This window comes from Papio anubis, chromosome 12 (genome assembly GCF_008728515.1).
Source record: "Papio anubis isolate 15944 chromosome 12, Panubis1.0, whole genome shotgun sequence".
NCBI lineage: Eukaryota > Metazoa > Chordata > Mammalia > Primates > Cercopithecidae > Papio > Papio anubis.
The window spans coordinates 55,813,335-55,834,416 of NC_044987.1; the positions used below are offsets into that span (position 1 = coordinate 55,813,335).

Sequence of the window (21,082 nt, forward strand, 5' to 3'; positions counted from 1 at the left end):
CATGTGAACTAATAGAGCAAGAGCCCATTACCATGGGAATGGCACAATGCCATTCATGAGGAGCCTACCCCCATGATCAGCGCCTGCCCCTGGACCCTACTTCCAACATTGGGGGGTCACATTTCCACATGAAATTGAGAGGGCACAAATATCCAAACCATATCAGTCTATGAAATAAACTAGAAAGAAAAGGAAGAGAGAGGAGTCACAAGTGATTCCCATGCGTCATACTTTAATTATAAAAAGTAGACTGGTGCTGTTCACAGAAATGTTGTCTTCTCTCAAGTGGAGGAACTCATACGTGAACCTTTGTGAGTTCTCAACTGATGTTTTCTTCTGGTTCAGTTGAAATTTAGAGCTCCCTAAGGAAGGAAGTAATGTGGTAAATCTGTCTTGACCATGAGGGAAAGGGAATACATGTTTGGGAGCAAGGTAAGAATTCCATTCCTTTGAAACCATTGGTAGTATCTTTGCAAAATGTAAGACTTTTGCCTCTTCTAGACAGCAGCAGTAGTAAAACTGGCTAGTCATTATAGTAGCCAAAGTCCATTTTCAGTCATTGTTGCCTGCAGCCCATCTGCATCTCTTCACCATCACATCTGGAAAGCCCTCTTTTCTAATTGTACCTAGTTTGTTTTTAGGGCCAAAATACTATGTATTTTCATCAGTTACAGCAAAAACCACAAACATGTTTCCTATGGTTTGTGGAACATTCTTTTTCTTCTGATACTAGTGTATAACCTTGCCCCATTGTTAGTAACAGCCTGTGAGAAACTGAATAAGGAGGCGTTCAATTTGTGGTTTTCATCAATATTTAAAAATACTGAGATAGGTAGGAAGAGAGGTAGCAGAGGAAGGGACATTAAACTTTCTCCCTCTTTCAACTTTAGCATTATGTATGTATTGTAAAGGTTATGTATTGTAAGCCTTGTTCCCATCTAGCCTGTGTTTTTTTTTTTATTCAGGGTCTGAGTTTTATTTTCAGTGCATTGATTGGAATCAAAGAGTCAGAAGGGAGTGTCATAAATAGAAATCAGGGTTTGTTCAGCTTGAATACCAGCATAAACTATTTCTAGACAGCATGCCACTGCAGCTGTGTGACTTAAGCAGAATCAAAACTCATACTAAGTGGAGGAAGATGTGTCAGAGAGCATTCTGGGCCTACAAGATGTTCCCAAAGTGGAATTGGTTTTGTTAAGGAATAGAGGAATTAGGGAAAGCTTAGGAAAATGATCTGTTGTCTCCATTGTTACCTGTGTAGGAAAGTAAAAGGTCAGCAGAGCTAAAGTCCTCCTTAATTCAAATCTCCCAGCGATGCATAGAAACAATAGAGATTTTTGATTGCAAAAGTGCTCAGATTTGGTCAACTTGGAAGAAGTTTCGCAGTGCAACCAGTGAATTCCTTAATGGTAGATTTAGTTCTGGTTCCTGTTCATTATATAACTCATTACTCCCAGTAACCACCAGACCTACAGATACACTATGTATTTTCTGGTCCTACTTTCCTTTCTCTTTGAACCGTATCTTTTTCCATAAAGTACAGGTGATTGTCCGTTGAGAAGGACTTTCAAAAATTCAAGTTCATGGCTGATTTTTGGCTGTGGTTAATTGAAGTTCCAAGAAAAAGAGTAATATAGGAAGGCTGAATTATTTTGAAGGGTCCTATGCCATTATTTATCACCTGTGTTGCTTAGAAATAATCATAGAGCTGGGCGTGGTGACTTATGCCTGTCATCCCAGCACTTTGGGAGGTAGAAGCAGGATGATCACTTGAGCCTAGGAGTTTGAGACCAGTGTGAGCAACAAATTGAGACCCTGTCTGTACAAAAAAAATAAAATAGCCTGCTGTGGTGACCTGCACCTGTAATCCTTGCTACTCAGAGAGGCTGAGTTAGGAGGATTGCTTGAGCCTGGCAGGTCAAGGTGGCATTGAGCCACACTCATACCACTGCAACCTGAGTGGCAGAGTGGCAAAAAAAAAAAAAAAATCAGCCAGGCACGGTGGCTTACGCCTGTAATCCCAGCACTTTAGGAGGCCGAGGCGGGTGGATCACAAGGTCAAGAGATCGAGACCAGCCTGGCCAACATGGTAAAACCCCATCTCTACTAAAAATATAAAAAATTAGCTGGGCGTGGTGGCACACACCTGTAATCCCAGCTACTTGGGAGGCTGAGGCAGGAGAATCGCTTGAACATGGGAGGCAGAGGTTGCAGTGAGCTGGGATCGCACCACTATACTCCAGCCTAGCAACAGAGTGAGACTCCATCTCAAAAAAAAATTTTTTTTAATATTTTTTAATTAAAAAGAATCATAGATGAAACTTACAGGAATAAATAAGTATGTGTTTGGTCATCTAATTAAAAGATATGGATACTTCCTAACAGGATGTTCAAAAGCTTGCAGCTCATCTCCCAGGGCAAAGATGATGTGCTTCAGCTTGCTTAAGATGTGCTGTAGAGTCCACCTATTTGGAGAGCCTGGCATGCAACAGCCAAATGGGCAGAAAGTGGGTATTGACGGTAGCTCAATTTCAGAGTCACCTTTGCAGTACTCTAAAAGCACACTGGAATTGGCTGGAAGAACCATTAGTAGACAATCAATATCTGTGCTTTTGATAGTGATCATGGGCTATATGATTATTTGTAGTACTTTATCTGTATTTTTCTTGTAGCACCTAATGCTTTATGGTTAGCTATGATAAAATCTGATCGCTACTGCAGCACTTTTTATTTATCGATGAACCCTCCCCACTTTCCCTAATCAAAGTTAATTCCTCATGTCTTCATTGTCCTTGGCTCTTTAAGCCAGTCTCAGCCTCCCGTAAACCACAGACCTGCCAGCCCATAAAGGCAAGTTATCATCACCAGCAAATGCCAACTTTCTTGTTTCCAACCTGCTTGCACTCTTAACCGCCTCCCAGTAACTTGGGAAACACACAATCAAGTTTTTGTCATTACTTCTCCAAAAAATTTGTGTAATTGCCTGTGTGTGTGTATTATATCTTTATGTACCTTTTATCTCTAGTAGAACCCAGGAGAAATAAGTAGTTTTTCTGGTAACTAGCCCAGTCGTTACCAGGGGGAGATGCAAGGAGAAGAATTCTACCTGGAATTTCAATCCTAACCAAAAAGTATGAAAATTTGAGGGAATTGTTCTAGTGATCTCTAGAGAATGCAGTATTTTTGATATACCCGAAGAAAGTACACTCTGTATATTCAAAATGTGTCTTCATTTGTAATTGAAGAATACTCTGCTGTATTATAACTTCTCAGAGAGTGTGCAGAATCTTTAGCTAGGTAAGAGGATATAGTTATAAAAGAAGAACAGGAAGTATTAGAATCTGATATGGTGGAAGGGAAACTAAACCTGAAGTAAAAGAGAAAAGAAGAATGTTACATGGAGGAAGAAAAGACAACAAGGGCTGGACACAGTGGCTCACGCCTGTAATCCCAGCACTTTGGAGGCCCAGGTGGGCAGATCACTTGAGGTCAGGAGTTAGAGGCCTGCCTGCCCAACATGGTGAAACCCCATCTCTACTACAAAAATTACCTACAAAACTGGCTACAAAAATTAGCCAGGCGTGGTGGCACACACCTGTAATCCCAGCTGCTTGGGAGGCCTTGGCAGGAGAATCACTTGAACCTGAGAGGCGGAGGTTGCAGTGAGCTGAGGTCACACTACTTCATTCCAGCCCGGGCGACAGAGTGAAACTCAGTCTCGGCGGGGGAAAAAAACACACAAGGCTTTTGTGGGCTTTTCTTCAGAGGTTCACCTGACCTTGTTGAAAAAGAAATAGTACCATTTGGTCCTAAAATAATTATGAGGCATTGCAAAGAAATTCTTTGCTCAGAAGGTACAGATATCAGGGGAAGCAACTTGCACTCTTGTCAAGGAAACATAGGAAATTGACTCACTGGAGAGAATGTGAATTTTCAGACCATGTAAGCAAAGAAAGAACAAAGATGAAATGTGTTCCTCCTGCATACCACAAAATTAGTACCAAGTAAAAATATAATAGTGATGTGGGACTCTATTCAGATGTCTTCTAAAATTTTTATTCAGTGAAAATAGCCTATTTTGATAAGTTCTTTCATACTGATTAGTTTATCTCCCAGGGTACAGAGGAAGAAAATAACGGGAACTACTGTTCTGCCTTTAATTCTAATTAACATTGAAGGATTGTTTGGGAGGGTAGAAGTTTAAGAGTCCACGTAGATGAGGAAAAAGCAACATGGAAAACTGTTGTATGTGCACATATAGTTTCTGCTTCTTCCCCAGTGGCAATTATGCTTCCCTGTCCCATTGATGTGACCTGACTCATATGACTTGCATTGGTCAAGGAATGTGAGAAGTGACATACATACGTTGCTTCTGTACAAATGCTTTGAGTACATAGTCATCCATGCTCTTTTGCCTGTCTGCCCCAAGACCAACAGTACCCTAGAAAGAGATTATTCTATCAATTTTAGACCAGGATGGACATGTGGCATATGTTTTTAAAAAGTCATTCATTGTTTTAAACTAGTGGTTCTCAACCAGGAATTATTACGTTCCCCTCCTTCACCAATTTGGCAATGTCTGAAGATGTTTTTGGTTGTCACAACTAGGGGAGTACCACTGGCATATAGTGGGTAGAGGCCAGTTATGCTGCTAAATATCCCACAGTGCACAGTTCAGGCCTCCACAACAAAGAAGTATCTGGTTAAAAATGTTATTAATGCTGAGATTGAGAAACCTGGTTGTAAGCTTCTGGGGTTGTTTGTGACTATAGCTCAGCCTAGCCTATCCTGACTAATACAACCACTATCACCTTAATTTTATAATAGCAAGTGCAGCAATAGTTGTGCATAACCAGTTAGGTACACTGGAAAATAGGAAGGCAAGTTTGGGAGAAATTTTTTTTTTTTTTTTTTTTTTTTTACTGTAGCTATCCTACCATGGCATAAGATTTTTAAGGCAACTCAGCTGGGTGTGGTATCTCACGGCTGTAATCCCAGCACTTTGGGAGGCCAAGGCAGGCGGATCATGAGGTTAGGAGATCAAGATCATCCTGGCTAACACGGTGAAGCCCTGTCTCTACTAAAAATACAAAAAATTAGCCAGCGTGGTGGTAGGTGCCTGTAGTCCCAGCTACTCGGGAGACTGAGGCAGGAAAATGGCGTGAGCTTGCAGTGAGCAGAGATCACGCCACTGCACTCCTGCCTGGGTGACGGAGTGAGATTCCATCTCAAAAAAAAAAAAAAAAAAATTTAAGCTGACTCAAAAGGTTTAGAAACTTCCAGTTACACAACTATAACTATGCAATTGCAGATATTCCAGATAAATAAAAGCCAGACAGAAAAGTCTAAAGTCAGTGTGGTTACACAGTGAACTCTCTCCTGAACTCAAAGGAAGTTTATAATCAAAGATAAATATGAGTCTTTTATATTCCTGTAAACATAGCGTTAAAAGAATTAAGATCCAAAATTAACATGATTTAGATCTGCATGCAGACAGCCCCAGAGGGCTTTTGTTTGTTTTATTTGTCTTAGCAGCAAGATCCAGCAACAAGTACATCTCTCATTTGATGCTCATGAACTACAGAGAAAGCAGAACATCTAACCAAGGATTGCCTCATCTTCATCATCACTGACCACCAGCCTCATCTGAACTACCTTCTTCCGGTTATTCCATAGTCTCTGATTCTCCAGCATCTTTTTGAGGCAGTAGACCTTTCTAGCCTTGGCTTTAAGCTTTACGTGTACTCACAGTATCAAAAGTGATTACTGCCAGGCGCAGTGGCTCACACCTGTAATCCCAGCACTTTTGGGAGGATGTGGCGGGCGGATCACGAGGTCAGGAGTTCAAGACCAACATGGCCAATGTGGTGAAACCCTGTCTCTACTAAAAATACAAAAATTAGCTGGGCACGGTGGCACGTGCCTGTAATCCCAGCTACTCTGGAAGCTGAGGCAGAGGTTGCAGTGAGCTGCTGTACTGCAGCCTGGGCTACAGAGCGAGACTCCATCTCAAAAAAAAAAAAAAAGTGATTACTACCCACCCTTGTCCCATGGAATCACTCCTATTTTGAAACCTTAAAAATGATAGATTTTGAATATGCCTATCCCTTCTTTTTTTGTTTGTTTTTGTTTTGTCTTGTTCTGACAAGTGTTTCATGTATATAGTGGGTATAAGCAACACTCTAACGTTATGGGGTATAACATACTGTTTTGATATGTGTATACAATGTGGTATGATTAAATCAAACTAATTAGCACATCCTTCACCTGACTTACCTATCATTTTTATGGTGAGACATTTGAAATTTACACTTAGTTATTTTAAAATATATAATACATATTATTGACTATAGTCACCTTGTATGTAATATATCTCATAATCTATTCTTCTGCCTGAAATTTTGCACCTTTTGGTTAATAACTCATTCCTCTGTCTATCTGAAACTTTGTACGCTTTGATCAGCAACTCTTCATTCCCTTCCCTTCCACTGCAGCCTCTGGTAACCATCATTCTTTTATCTATTTCTATTCGTTCAGCTTATTAGTTTCCACATGTAAGTGAAATAATGTGGTATTTGTCTTTCTGTGGTTGGCGTATTTCACTTAGCACAATATCCTCTGGATTCATCCATGTGTCACAAGTGACTGGATTTACCACCCTTCTTAAGGCTGAATAGTATTTTATTATGTATAAATAGTATTTTATTGTCCATTACAATATTTGTCCATTCATCTGTTGATGGGCACCTGGGTTGTTTCCGTGTCTTTACTATTGTGAATAATGCTGCAGTGAACGTTAGAGTGCAGATATCACCACTGACATACTGATTTCTATTCCTTTGGATATATGTACCCAGAAGTGGGATTGCTGAGGTGTGTGTTCTGTTTTGAGGTTTTTGAGGAACTTCCATACCATTTCTCATAATGGCTGTACTAATTTACATTCCCACCAGCAGCGTATAAGAGTTCCTTTTCTCTCCAAACTTATTTTTCATCTTTTTATAAAAGCCATTCAAAACTGGGTGTGGTGGTGGCATGTGCCTGTAATCCCAGCTACTCAGAAGGCTGAGGCAGGAGATCGCCTGAACCCAGGAGTTCAAGTCCAGCCTAAGCAACATAGCGAGACCCCATCTCTATTTAAAAATATAAATGTAGGAAGGAAAAAAAAAACCACATTCTAACAGGTGTGAAGTGATAGCTCAGTGTGGTTTTAATTTTCATTTTCTTAATAATTAGTGATGTTGAGCATTTTTTCTTGTACCTATTAGTCATTTGTGTGTGTTTTTTTTCTTTTTTCTTTTCTTTTTTTTTTTTTTTTAGAAATGTCTGTTCAGATTCCTTTACCTTTTTTTAATCACGTTATTTTCTTGTTGAGTTGTATGAGTTCCTTATATATTTTCTTATATATTTGGGGTATTAACCCCTTATAAGATGTATGGTTTGCAAATATTTTCTCCCATTCTTTGAGTTGTCTCTTCACTTTGTTAATTGTTTCCTTTGCTGTGCAGAAGCTTTTTAGTTTGATACCATCTCATTTGTCTGGTTTTGCTTTGGTTGTCTGCTTTTGGAGTCATCTCCAAAAAGAAATCATTGCCCAGACCAATGTCATAGAACTTTTTCTCTTTTTTTTTTTTTTTTTTTTTTTGAGACAAAGTCTGGCTCTGTCACCCTGGCTGGAGTGCAGTGGCGCTATCTCGGCTCGCTGCAACCTCCACCTCCCGGGTTCACACCATTCTCCTGCCTCAGCCTCTCGAGTAGCTGGGACTACAGGCGCCCGCTACCATGCCCAGCTAATTTTTTGTATTTTTAGTAGAAATGGGGTTTCACCATGTTCGCCAGGATGGTCTCAATCTCCTGACCTTGTGATCCGCCCACCTCGGCCTCCCAAAGTGCTGGGATTACAGGCGTGAGCCACCGCGCCCGGCCTATATTTATTTCTAGCAGTTTTATGATTTCAGATTTTTTTTTTTTTTTTTTGAGACGGAGTCTCGCTCTGTCGCCCAGGCTGGAGTGCAGTGGCCGGATCTCAGCTCACTGCAAGCTCCGCCTCCCGGGTTTATGCCATTCTCCTGCCTCAGCCTCCCGAGTAGCTGGGACTACAGGCGCCCGCCACCTCACCCGGCTAGTTTTTTGTATTTTTTAAGTAGAGACGGGGTTTCACCGGGTTAGCCAGGATGGTCTTGATCTCCTGACCTCATGATCCGCCCGTCTCGGCCTCCCAAGGTGCTAGGATTACAGGCTTGAGCCACCGCACCCGGCCGATTTCAGATCTTATATTTAAATCTTTAATCCATTTTGAGTTAATTTTAGAGCTAAACAAGGATGGAATGCTCTGTTTCAAGGCTACTGTTTCTCGGGCTTTAAATATTTTCAAGCAGAGGCCAGAGAGCCACTGGTTGACTATTCTCTTCCAAAGTTGATTGCCTATAATTCTAAATTTAACACTCTGGATTGAAGGTAAGAAAAGAACAAAATTTTTACCACGTGTCTCTCAACTCCTGTCATATTTTAGCCATATCTCAAAGCAAGACATGAGGAAATAAAGATACCAGACTTTCTCCTTGCTCTGAGGACAGAAAGAATAACTGCAGGGTCCTGATTAGAGCTCAGCCATATTAATTGTGTAGCTGTTCTTGCTCGTTCTGATTCAGCCTAGTGATGAGGATCAGAGCTGAGGTTTTTCTCTTTAATGATAGGAATGAGGATAAGGTGTACAGCATTGGGGGCAGATTCTTGAATTATTCTTTATTAATGTTGATTATTCGTAGAGTATATCTCAATCAAAAGTTTCTAAATCAAAACTGGGAAGGGGATAGCTTAATGGCAGAGTGAGGTAAAGTTTTAAAAATGTTTATAAGGTAATGTGACATTTAAAGATTAAAATGTGTTTTATAGATTCCTCATTTTTCATTTGTTACACTAAATCTTAGTTTTGTGCCTTCAGGTTCTTGGGCTTAAAAATGTCTACCTGCCCAAAAGACAGGAAAGTCACAAAATAATACAGATAGCAATTTTTTTTTTTTTTTTTTTTTGGAGACAAGGTCTTGCCGGTCACCTAGACTAGAGTACAGGTGGTATGATCATGATTCACTGCAACTTCGAACTCCTGGGCTCAAGTGATCTTCCTGCCTCAGCTTGACAAGTAGCTGGGACCACAGTCATGCACCACCACACCCAGCTGCAAATAAACATTTTTAAATTATTTTGTAGGGACAGAGTCTTGCTGTGTTGTCCAGGCTGGTCTCGAATTCCTGGCCTCAAGCAGTCTTCCCACCTCAGCTTCCTAAGTAGCCAGGACTACAAGCACATGCCACCATGCCCAGCCACAAATAAACATTAAAAAAAATTTTTTTTAATTATTTTTTGGGGGGGCAGACAAAATCTCACTCTGTCATCCAGGCTGGAGTACAGTGGCATGATCTTGGCTCACTGCAACCTCCACCTCACGGGTTTAAGCAATTCCTCGTGCCTCCGGAACAGCCGGGACTACAGGCATGCGCCACTGTACCTGGCTCATTTTTGTATTTTTGGCAGAGAGGGGGTTTCACTAGGTCAGCCAGGCTGATCTCAAACGCCTGACCTCAGGTGATCCGCCCACCTTGACTTCCCAAAGTGTTGGGATTACAGGCGTGAGCCACTGCACCCAGCCTGAAGAATTAAATATTACTAATTTTGTAAGAAAATACAAATAAAAGAGGAAAACAATTCTAAAATACCTGTAATCTCATCACAGTAGCAACACAACATCTCATTATGTAGATGATAGTCTTTTTTCTAAAATGTATCTGATAGTCTGTTGATGTACATTTGAACTTTTTGTCATAAGTAATGCCAAACATCCTGCATGTTAATCTTTTTTTGCATCTCTGATTTTCTTAGGATAGGTTCCTTGAACTGCTTGCTGAGTCAAAACGTATTGCATTTTTCAGGCGTTTGGTTATCTGTTGCCAAATTGCTGACCAGAAAGGTTGTATCAGTTATATGAGCGTATTGGTTTATCCATTCTGTTATCTGTATTGTTTATCTTATTTGCCTATGTTTTTTCTTTCAGACTTACTTTTTCGGATATATTATCTTCTTATAACTTTTTTTTTTTTTTTTTTTTTTGAGACGGAGTCTCGCTCTGTGGCCCAAGCTAGAGTGCAGTGGTGCAATCTTGGGTCACTGCAACCTCCACCTCCTGGGTTCAAGCAATTCTCCTGCCTCGACTTCCCAAGTAGCTGGGATTACAGACATGCACCACCAAGCCCAGTTAATTTTTTGTGTTTTAGTAGGGATGGGGGTTGTACCTTGTTGCCCGCAAGGTGGTCTTGAACTTCTGAGCTCAGGCAGTCTGCTCACCTGAGTCTCCCAAAGTGCTAGGATTACAGGCATGAGCTACTGTGCCCGGCTGTCATCTCCATTTGATAACTCCAGAATGGTATCTTGTTCTTTTAATTTTGTACTTCTTTGATTAATAATCAGAATTTATTTTATATGTCCTAATAGCAATACTACAAATTAAACTCTTCATTGCCACGTTATAAGAGAAAACAGACAAAAATACACCTTAAATGTTTAACTAAAAAGGAAAGCAGTTAAAAAATTACAATTCCAATCAATAAACTATTAAACATTAAAGCTATTAAAACAACGTGAAGTATTTTTACTAATATAGGAAAAATATTAGTTTGTATATTTGGTAAGATAAGTGGTAAGTTTTTATCTGTAATTATACTTTTTAAATGTATAAGAGAAAAAATATGAAAGGAAATCCACAAAAATGTAATTGTTTCTGGTGGTGATAGGTGATTTTTAATGTTTCATAATTTTTAACACTTTCCACATTTTTATAATTAACATTTCTGTCACATTTATAAAGAAAATACATTTTTGTTAAGTATACCACACAAATGGTGCAAAAGAGAGGAAATTGTCCACTTGTAATTGTATGTAGTCAGTAAGATTCTGGTAGGTAGTTAGCCATTGCCAAAATGTTAAACGTTTACTTGCTTCAGAAACTGACTGTTGGAATCGCCTGAAAATATAATGCTAATAATTTTTTTTTCCTAGGTTGCTGCTGTTGATCTTCTGGTTCCTGGAGTTGGGGAACTCTTTGGAGGAGGCCTCAGAGAAGAACGATACCATTTCTTAGAGGAGCGCTTAGCCAGGTAATGGTCAGACCTAAAAGAAACACAGTTTAGAAACTGAGCATAAGGCGCTCAGAGGTGGTCATTGCGTAGTAACAGAGTGAAGACCCTGGGCCTCAGTGCCTGACAGAACTGGATCTCAGATTCTCTGTGTCCTTGAGCAAGTTGTTAATTTATCTCTGAGCTTCCCTTTCTTCAGGAATGGAACTCTTTTTTTTTTTTTTTTTTTTTTTTTTTTTGAGACGGAGTCTCGCGCTGTGTCACCCAGGCTGGAGTGCAGTGGCGCGATCTCGGCTCACTGCAAGCTCCGCCTCCCAGGTTCACGCCATTCTCCTGCCTCAGCCTCCGAGTAGCTGGGACTACAGGCGCCCGCCACCACGCCCGGCTAGTTTTTTGTATTTTTAGTAGAGACGGGGTTTCACCATGTTAGCCAGGATGGTCTCGATCTCCTGACCTCATGATCCACCCGCCTCGGCCTCCCAAAGTGCTGGGATTACAGGCTTGAGCCACCGCGCCCGGCCAGGAATGGAACTCTTACATGAAAAACCCACAGTGATATTTGCCCACTATTTTTACATACCTTTCCCTGTGGAAAGTAGCTATTTAAAAAGTTAATAATAAAATGAGAAGAGAGAGTTCCCCCTTAAAGCTTGTCCTACATTTTTATCTTATCTGTATTCTTTATTTACTCTCAATTATGATTGGCAGACTTCTGTAGAGACATAAAGACAGACTCTGAGCCAGGGAAAGGATGAAGTTGGGGAAAGAAAACTAGTCAGATAGCATTTAGAATAAGCACATTTCACTTCCTCAGATTCTCTTCTATGTAGGGGTCTTGATTTAGCTATTTGATTAAGTTTAACTTGCTGTTTGAGAACTGGGAAATAAATCTGTAAACACATAGAGAATGTTTCAGAGACGGGGAGTAAGGAATTGCGTTTCTAATTGAACTGCCGCTCCTACATATACATGTGTATGCCGTAATGACTGCCTAAACTAACCATACCTGTTTTCCATGATTTCTACTTTAGTAAAAGTACTGCCAGACTTAAAAAAAAAAAAAAAAGACTTTTACTATGTCTGTATGCCTCATTCTCTCCAGATAGTACTGGGTTTCATAGTAACCTGGAAAAGCCATAATTGTTTGAAAATACTCCGTTAGCCATTTGTGAGGCCTTCTTTTCCTAATGGGGAAAATGTTTTAAAAGTTGATGCTTTGTCAAGGTCCCAACCTATATGTAAAAATCTTGGGTAACTTAGTTTTGTTACCCCACTCATCTGGACTGCTCTACTGGGTTAGGATCCAAAAGAAAGGGGATACATAGGTTTGAGGAAGACTCTGTATTCGTTAGATGACTAACTCCTTACTACTATTACAGTGTTAAAAAAGTCCTGAGAAAGCTGTGGAACTGAAAGTCAGACTCTAGTTGGAAAGAATCTGAGTATTCTCTATGTTTTTTAAAAAGCACAATACAAATCACACATGGCAAGAAACCTCATCTGTTGAAAGATTAATTGGTCTGTTTTCTTTGCTTGCTTCCTTCCTCCAGGAAACCTTTCCTCATAACATTAAATGTTTACCTAATACCTGATAATAGCCACATGTATCTTTCTTAATGAAGTGGATATATATGATTCCCTATTTCAGGGATTTGTCTGTGGCTGCTCTTCATGTTTTCTGTATTTTTGTGTATTTGAATTTTTCATATTCGTGGTCACATTAGATCACTGTAGTCCAAAACACGTTTTTAAAGGGCTGAGTTGAATTTCAATTAGCACTAAGAATTTTAAGTTTTATTAATAGTTCTCAAACAAGAATCAATTTGCAACTATATTATAAAGGCAGCCTCAGAATCTATATTATTGTTTTAATGTTGAAGAACGAAAGTTTTGTCTATGTGTCCCTCGTCTGTGTGTGCCTCCCAACAACCTTAACTAGTAATAATAGTGCTTTTCTTTTTTTTTTCTTTTCTCTTCTTTTTTTTTTTTTTTTTTTTTTGAGATGGAGTCTCACTCTGTTGTCCAGACTGGCGTGCAGTGGCATGATTTTGGTTCACTGCAACTTCTGCCTCCTAGGTTCAAGCAATCCTTCTACCTCAGCTTCCCAGGTAGCTGGGACTACAGGCATGCACCACCACACCCAGCTAATTTTTGTATTTCTAGTAGAGATGGGGTTTCACCATGTTGACCAGGCTGGTCTGGATCTCCTGATCTCAAGTGATCCTCCCACCTTGGCCTCCCAAAGTGCTGGGATTACAGGCAGGAGCCACTGCACCCTGCCTAAAAGTAGTGCTTTTCTTATGTCACAGGATAATAAACTCATCTCAGGTGAATCCCTTCCTTTGGACTCTGGATCATATTTTCTTTCTATAACATTTATTGTCTAAACCATTTATTTGATAACATTTTGTGCTGTTGGTTAACTTACTGTATAGTTTCAGCTCCTCAACTATATTGAGTATTACTTGAGAGCAGAGGCTTTGTCATCTACTTCTTTATAAAGAGGTCTTTATACACACCCAGAATAAATGTTTAGTGGTTAATATTTATCTTACTGCCATTCCCTGAAAGAATTTTATTTTCCTTTAACAGATCAGGACTTACAGAAGTCTACCAATGGTAAGAATGTGGTCCCTAATAATTCTTACTCTAGCTGCTTGTCTGTTGCCTAGAAGCGTTTTTACTTGTATCCCCAAGACCTGGTGAAAGAGTGAAAAACAGTGAGCTTAACTGTTCTTAGGTCAGGGAAGGGGTTGGGGGCTTAGAAGATTACTTACTTCTTTTGGGTTCTTGAAAAATAGTAATAATAGCTCTCATTTCCTTACTACTTATTGTGTGTCAGATAATTATGTTAAAAATTTTATGTATATTGGCCGGGCTTGGTGGCTAACGCCTATAATCCCAGCAGTTTGGGAGGCCAAGACGGGTGGATCACCTGAAGTCAGGAGTTCGAGACCAAGCCTGGTCAACATGGTGAAACCCTGTTTCTACTGAAAATACAAAAATTAGCCAGGCATGGTGGCAGGCACCTGTAATCCCAGCTACTTGGGAGGCTGAGGCAGGAGAATCGATTGAACCTGGGAGACGGAGGTTGCAGTGAGCCGAGATCACGCAATTGCACTCCAGCCTGGGGGACAGGAGCGAGACTTTGTCTCAAAAAAAAAAAAAAAAAAATTATGTATATTATCTCATATAATCATCCTATCACCATGTGAATTAGGTACTATTATTAACCCCCTTCTTATTACCCCCTAGGCTTGAGGCCCAGAGATGTTAACTAATTTAGCCAAGATCACACAGTTTGAGGGATGGAGATGGGACTTGGTCTCTCTGAATCAAAATCCTTGGCTCGGCTGGGCGTGGTGGCTCACGCCTGTAATCCCAACACTTTGGGAGGCCAGGGTCGGTGGATCACTTGAGGTCAGGAGTTCCAGACAAGCCTGGCCAACATGGTGAAACCCTGTCTCTACTAAAAATACAAATACTAGCAGGGCATGGTGGCGCATGCCTGTAATCCCACCTATTCGGGAGGCTGAGGCAGGAGAATTGCTTGAACCCGGGAGGCAGAGGTTATAATGAGCCAAGATTGTGCCACTGCGCTCCAACCTGGGTGACAGAGCGGGACTCCGTCTCAAAAAATAAATTGATGAATTTTTTAAAAATCCTTTCCTCTTTACCATTATGCTGCAATTTCTTTTTGTGTGAAATTAGAGACTTGAGCTAAGTGATCCCTAATGTCTCCACAAACTATAGAAATCTGAGCTGCTTAGGGAAGACCACATGTCTGTACTCGTACATTCACTTCCTCAAAGTTGTTTTGGTTTTCCTTATGAAGACTTTTTCTTCAAGTACTTTTCAATATATATAAATTTTTATTTATATTTCTATATTAGCACTCCTTCAGGATCTTGGTATAATAATATCAACAATATTATTCATCCTTTTGCTGTCCTCAGGAAGAGGAGGGGGCAAGTTACCTATACCCTTGCCTTTTGGTTTGGAAGGAGATAGGTTTCAGAGATGAAAAAAATCTAAAATTGGCTTCAGGTGATGGCCTTTGAATGCCTTGTATTAACCAGTAATGACCTTACGTATACTTAATCTCTCTGAGTCTTGGTTTTTTGGCTGTAAAATGGAATGATATTATCTCTTTCACAGAGTTATTGTGTAGATGAAACAATACAGGTTAAGTATCTACATATAGTGGAAGCTTAGTAAATGCTGGTTTCCTACCCCCTTTCTTTCTTTGTTCTGGGTCTTGCTGTTAGGTAGATAAGCCTGATGATTGAGCAAGCTTATGCATGTTATAGTTTGTAAAAACTAGCCTTAAAAAAAGCTAAACACGCCGGGTGCGGTGGCTCAAGCCTGTAATCCCAGCACTTTGGGAGGCCAAGACGGGCGGATCACGAGGTCAGGAGATCGAGACCATCCTGGCTAACATGGTAAAACCCCATCTCTACTAAAAAATACAAAAAACTAGCTGGGCGAAGTGGCAGGCGCCTGTAGTCCCAGCTACTCAGGAAGCTGAGGCAGGAGAATGGCTAAACCAGGGAGGCGGAGCTTGCAGTGAGCTGAGATCCGGCCACTGCACTCCAGCCTGGGCGACAGGGCGAGACTCCGTCTCAAAAAAAAAAAAGAAAGCTAAACACACAGTGGCTCACAGCTGTAATCCCAGCACTTTGGGAGGCCTAGGCAGGTGGATCACTTGAGGTCAGGAGTTCGAGACCAGCCTGACCTACATGGTAAAACCCTATCTCTACTAAAAATACAAAAATTAGCTGGGCGTGGTGACAGGTGCCTGTATTCCTAGCTACTCGGGAGGCTCAGGCAGGAGAAACTCTTGAACCTGGGAGGTGGAGGTTTCAGTAAGCCAAGATTGCACCATTGCATTCCAGCCTGGGCAGCAAGAGCAAAAGTCCGTCTCAAAGAAAACAAAACAAAACAAGCTAAATACAAACTGCACCCCAGCCTGGGCAATAGAGGAAGACTCTGTCTTAAAAAAAAAAAAAATTGGTTAAATAAGTTTAAGCCTTGAAAGTCTTTATTAATTATTTTAGTACCATTCTTTTCCCAACTAAAGTTTTCAAATCCGTAAGATCTCCTTGAATTTGCTTCCTTTTATCTTAGTGTATTAAAGGTAAAAGAGACCTTAGACATCTTCATAGCTGTGATGTCTGCTAGTGTTCCACCATATGGTGAGAAGCCACCCCAGATGGCTAAGAATTTACTCGCTTCCTATTTCTATCTGCCATATGCAAATTAAATATATAACTAGTTCCACAAATTTCATAGCATCTCTTCCATAATCTCACTACCCTGGAACCAATTTAACAATAATCAAACAAATATGTATACGTTAGAAAACTTTTTTCTTAGAAATGGATTTTTTCATCTATCAAAGCAAAAGCAAGAAAAATGCTACAGACTGAACCCCTCTGCTGAATACAGTTTGCGGATGTTCATGCCAGTATTTTAATATCAGTGTATGAGAAATTTAGACCCATCTAAAACTATTGCTGGAGTTTCTAGCAGCCATGTCAGGTCCTGCAGGCATTTATGACAGGTAGTTTGGTGTGCTGTTCATTTCATCACTTAGTCAAAGTGTACTCTGTCCCCATGCCTTGTAAACTTTAAAGTTAATTTAGCAACTGACCATTCCAGTTATTCAAGACTATGTGCCTCCCATTATTTCTTACAGTTTTTACTAATCTGAAGTTTTATGCTAGATATTCCTGTAATGTTGATCTCTTACCTGATTACAACTCATCTGGTTGGAATTAATCTTTTCTTTTAAAAAGATAAGTACTTAGACTTAACTCCTTACAATAGCAGTATAAGTAGCCATTATTATTAATGGTGGGGAAATAGGTTGATGGACAGTCTTTATGATTGAGGAGCCAAGTAGCTACAAGTTATGTTGCTTACGGCTTATTATAGAACTGATTTTACAAATCATTCAAGAAAATATAAACTTGTTTGGGTTTTTTTGTTTTCTGTTTTTTGGTTTTTCTGAGACAGAGTCTCACTCTGTCGCCGAGGCTGGAGTGCAGTGGCTCCATCTCTGCTCACTGCAACCTCCACTTCCAGGGTTCAAGCAATTCTCCTGCCTCAGCCTCCTGAGTAGCTGGGATTACATACAGGCGCCACCACACTTGGCTAATTTTTGTGTTTTTAGTGGAGACGGGGTTTCACCACGTTGGCCATGCTGACCTTGAACTCCTCAGCTAGTGATCTGCCCGCCTTGGCCTCCCAATGTGCTGGGATTACAGGCATGAGCCACCGTGCCCGGCCGATAAACTTGTTTTAGTCAATATTATATAACTTAAGAATTTCCCCACCAAATGACATAATAAAATATTTATAGTTGTCCTTTTTCTCTTTTCTTCCTAAAACTTTTTCCAATGCTGGTGTGTTAGAATCTGAGTTTCAGTCATGGCTGTGCTGTTGTCTTGCCATGTGGTCTTTAGTGAGAAAAGAATGTGCATGGATGGGTTTCAGAGGCTGTCTAGCATGTCAGCAAAATGACTCTGGGCATCTTCTGTAGGCCTGAGGCAGAGAATTAAAGGTTTCTCCTCACTCTAGCATTCAAGCATATATTTCTGTACCTTCAAACAAAACTTCATGTAATTAACACCTACTCTAGAGCATTCCCTAGTGATAAAACGTTGAATGAAGCACAGTTTCTGCCCTGTTGTAGCTTATAGTCTAATCTGTAGGATATCTTTTCATAATGTAACAGGCAAAACTCTGCACTCTCCTCTGTGTATTAAACAGTATGATTTTGGGAAGGAAAAGAAAACATTATTAACATACCAAGAAATAAAAAAGGCAAATATTTTCAAGAAAATTAGTAAATCCATAGAAAATCTTCTATAGCCTCCTGAGGCAAGTTTTCTGTCATAAACGCATAAATATAATAGCTTAAAAAGGAAGAGTGACCAAAGCCCATGACTGCTTGACAGGATCCACTGCTATTTTTCTGGGTAACCTTGGATAGATTATTCAGCTTCTTCCTTTCCATTGTCTGTCTGTGGAGGGGAAAGACTGGTCTATCGCAGTGAGGTAAATAATAACAAATGATTGCAAAATATGTTTGAAACATAAAATTCTACTCTTAACATCTGGTCTTATACAATATATATAGATGATGATTTTCTGTTTTTGAAAACAGGTATCTGGACCTTCGTCGATTTGGATCTGTGCCACATGGAGGTTTTGGGATGGGATTTGAACGCTACCTGCAGTGCATCTTGGGTGTTGACAATATCAAAGATGTTATCCCTTTCCCAAGGTTTCCTCATTCATGCCTTTTATAGCTAGAAGATTGGTTAAGGAAAAGCACCCCATGGCAGAGGCACTGCACAGGATTGTGCAGACAGTAGAATGCATGTTTGGATTTTAGAAATGCAGATTTCAACATGTAATTGTTGTGCCATAAGATATCATAGAAAAAATATAAGTGGTTGTGATTTTCTTAGAAAGTTGAGGGTATTTCATGTAAGGATGAGCTCCCCCAAGAAGAGGTACTTATAGCAAGGGGACTCTCAAATCCATTACCTCAATTAAGAAGAAATGAAGAAATTGAATTAGATAGTCTCAAAGTTTCTTTTAAACACTAAAACAGAATGAGATAATGTATTTTACTTTGTAATCATTAAATCACTCCCTGTGTAATTTTTGAGAACCATCTAGTAGCTCAAAATAAAATAATGTTGGATCTTTTCTCCCTTGCCATATACTTTGTGATAAATCCTTATCTCATTTTCAGTACTTTCCTAAACATTGCAGAAAAAAAATATTCCTTAAAGTCTTAATTGATTTAACGAAGTAGCTATTCTGAATTGAAATCTCCTTTCATTGAACTGGATGAAAGAAATCAGATTTAATAACTGTTGCTTTTCCATTTTAAAAGCTATTGAGATATTACATTAAGTATTTCAACTCTTTAATCACTGTTGTGTTATAATTTGTTTATATTTGATGTTTATAATTTCTCTAATAAAATCGATTTTTTTTTTATTGGCACCTATGGAAAAAAAGTTATGTATTTTTTAATTTCATTTGGTCCTTTCCCAGTAAAATTTGGAAGAAAGGTATTTTCAATCCAAGATGAGGACGGAAATTAGGCTGAGCCTAACGGATGGGTAATTCTAGAGTTAAAAAGTACTGTGGTCAGCTGGGCATGGTGGCTCACACCTGTAATCCCAGCACTTTGGGAGGGCGAGGTGGGTGGATCACTTGAGGTCAGTAGTTCCAGACCAGTCTGGACAACATGGTGAAACCCCATTTCTACTAAAAATACAAAATTAGCCAGGCGTGGTGGCAGGTGCCTGTCATCCCAGCTACTCGGGAGGCTGAGGCAGGAGAATCACTTGATCCTGGGAGCCGATGTTACGGTGAGCAAACAACATGCCACTGCCCTCCAGCCTGGGCGACAGAGGGAGACTCCATCTAAAAAAAAAAAAAAAAAAAAGTAGTGCGGTCTATGAGAGTGAAAAGAGCACTGATTGGGGAGTTTGGAACCTGACAATTCTAGCACTTTGGACAAGCTGCTTACTGTATAGGAACTCAACATCCTTTTCTTCAGAGCTGATATAATACGTGTGTGTGTGTGTGTGCATGCACATGCACACACACATGCATATGTTTAAAATTGAAATGCTACATAAACTTTTTAAAAACTTGTTTTAGTCTTTGTCTTCATTGAGTTACATGTATAAGGACCTATAGCAAATTGTATTCTCAGTGGAATACGCATGTATCAAGTAATTGTAAATGGGCATGCATGCCTGAATAATCAGTTTTCTAAGTCTCATTTAGATGGGTTCTCCTAGATTATTTCCTAATGAAGTTTGTATGTATACTTTAACCTAATTTAAAATCAAACAGCTGAAAAGAAACAAATTCCAGAGCCTTAAGAGTTGGAAGACACCTGAGAGTTTGCAAAGTTGACCTTCTGCCTAATGCAGAGAGGTTCTGTTTACCTGGGCGCTTGGTTTTCCAGTCTCTTTTTGACAAAGAAATCAGTGTCCAACAAAACTGCTCATTCCATTTCTGAATCTAATTGCTAGCTTTTACTGAGCTAAAAATCTCAGGAAAATCTACTTCCCTGGAACTTTAATCCCTTGGGCTTAGATATCAAGTTTAGGACAGACTAAAAGGGATAATTAGGGCTTCCATAAGGCTTGCCTCAACCATAATTAGAGAGAGAAATTCATTTGTTTATTCAACAAATATTTGAGCTTCTTTTATATGCCGAGACTATGTGGTAGGTGCTATATAAACAGTTGTGAACCAAACAGAAATGACCCTGCCTTCATGGAATTAAATAATATATTTGAGAAGATATATAATAATTAAATAACTGATTTCAAAATACAGTGTGTGCTATAAAGTTACATGAAGAACAGGAAAGCATAGATATGCTTGCTAGAAAAGGCATGTCTGAAAAAGTGACATTTAACCCTAGACCTAGAAGATAAAATGCAGAAAACATTTTAAAAATATTTGCAGCATCAGCCTGTATTGATTTGGCATTCAGGTCTTAGTAGATACCATATTAATTTAGTGGAACAAGGGACATTTACAGACCCAGAACCTGGAGGCACTGTAATTTCCAAGGCTGTCAGGAATTATGCCTCCCATGATTTTTGAGGGACCTGATAGAATTGTAATGTTAACATGACAGAGGTTAACAAAATAATAGTGATGGAAAGACTGCTGAGTTAGAGAAACCCCAGGTTGTGGACCCAGCATTACCATAAATTCAGTTGTAGAGCATTAGGCAAGTAAAATAATCTATGTGGCCTCCAGTTTTTGCATCTACAGTACTATCACATTTTGAAGTAGGTAAGCTCTGTGGATCCTTTTATCTCTTAATCTTCTGTGAACCTGTGCTGGACTTGGTCACTAATAATTGATTTAGAGTCTAACCTTTAGGCAATATGTAGTCC

General features: G+C 39.7%; 1 protein-coding gene across 8 annotated transcripts in view; it reads left to right on the forward strand.

The window, feature by feature from the left end:
* NARS2 (asparaginyl-tRNA synthetase 2, mitochondrial) overlaps window positions 1-19,154 on the forward strand; it is a 138,512-nt gene extending 119,358 nt beyond the window's left edge. For 3 of the 8 annotated variants that reach the window (XM_009186998.2, XM_009186999.3, XM_017948802.3), the window contains 3 exons: window positions 11,053-11,150; window positions 13,722-13,748; window positions 18,301-19,154. In XM_009186998.2, coding sequence (XP_009185262.1) covers window positions 11,053-11,150; window positions 13,722-13,748; window positions 18,301-18,445 — 270 coding nt within the window. In that variant the 3' untranslated portion in view covers window positions 18,446-19,154. Of the gene's footprint in view, window positions 1-5,532; window positions 5,855-11,052; window positions 11,151-13,721; window positions 13,749-18,300 lie in introns of those variants that run through there. The other 5 variants (XM_003910478.4, XM_009186997.2, XR_002517133.1 and 2 more) reach the window with 5 other exon arrangements.
* The last annotated feature ends 1,928 nt before the right edge of the window (window positions 19,155-21,082 follow it).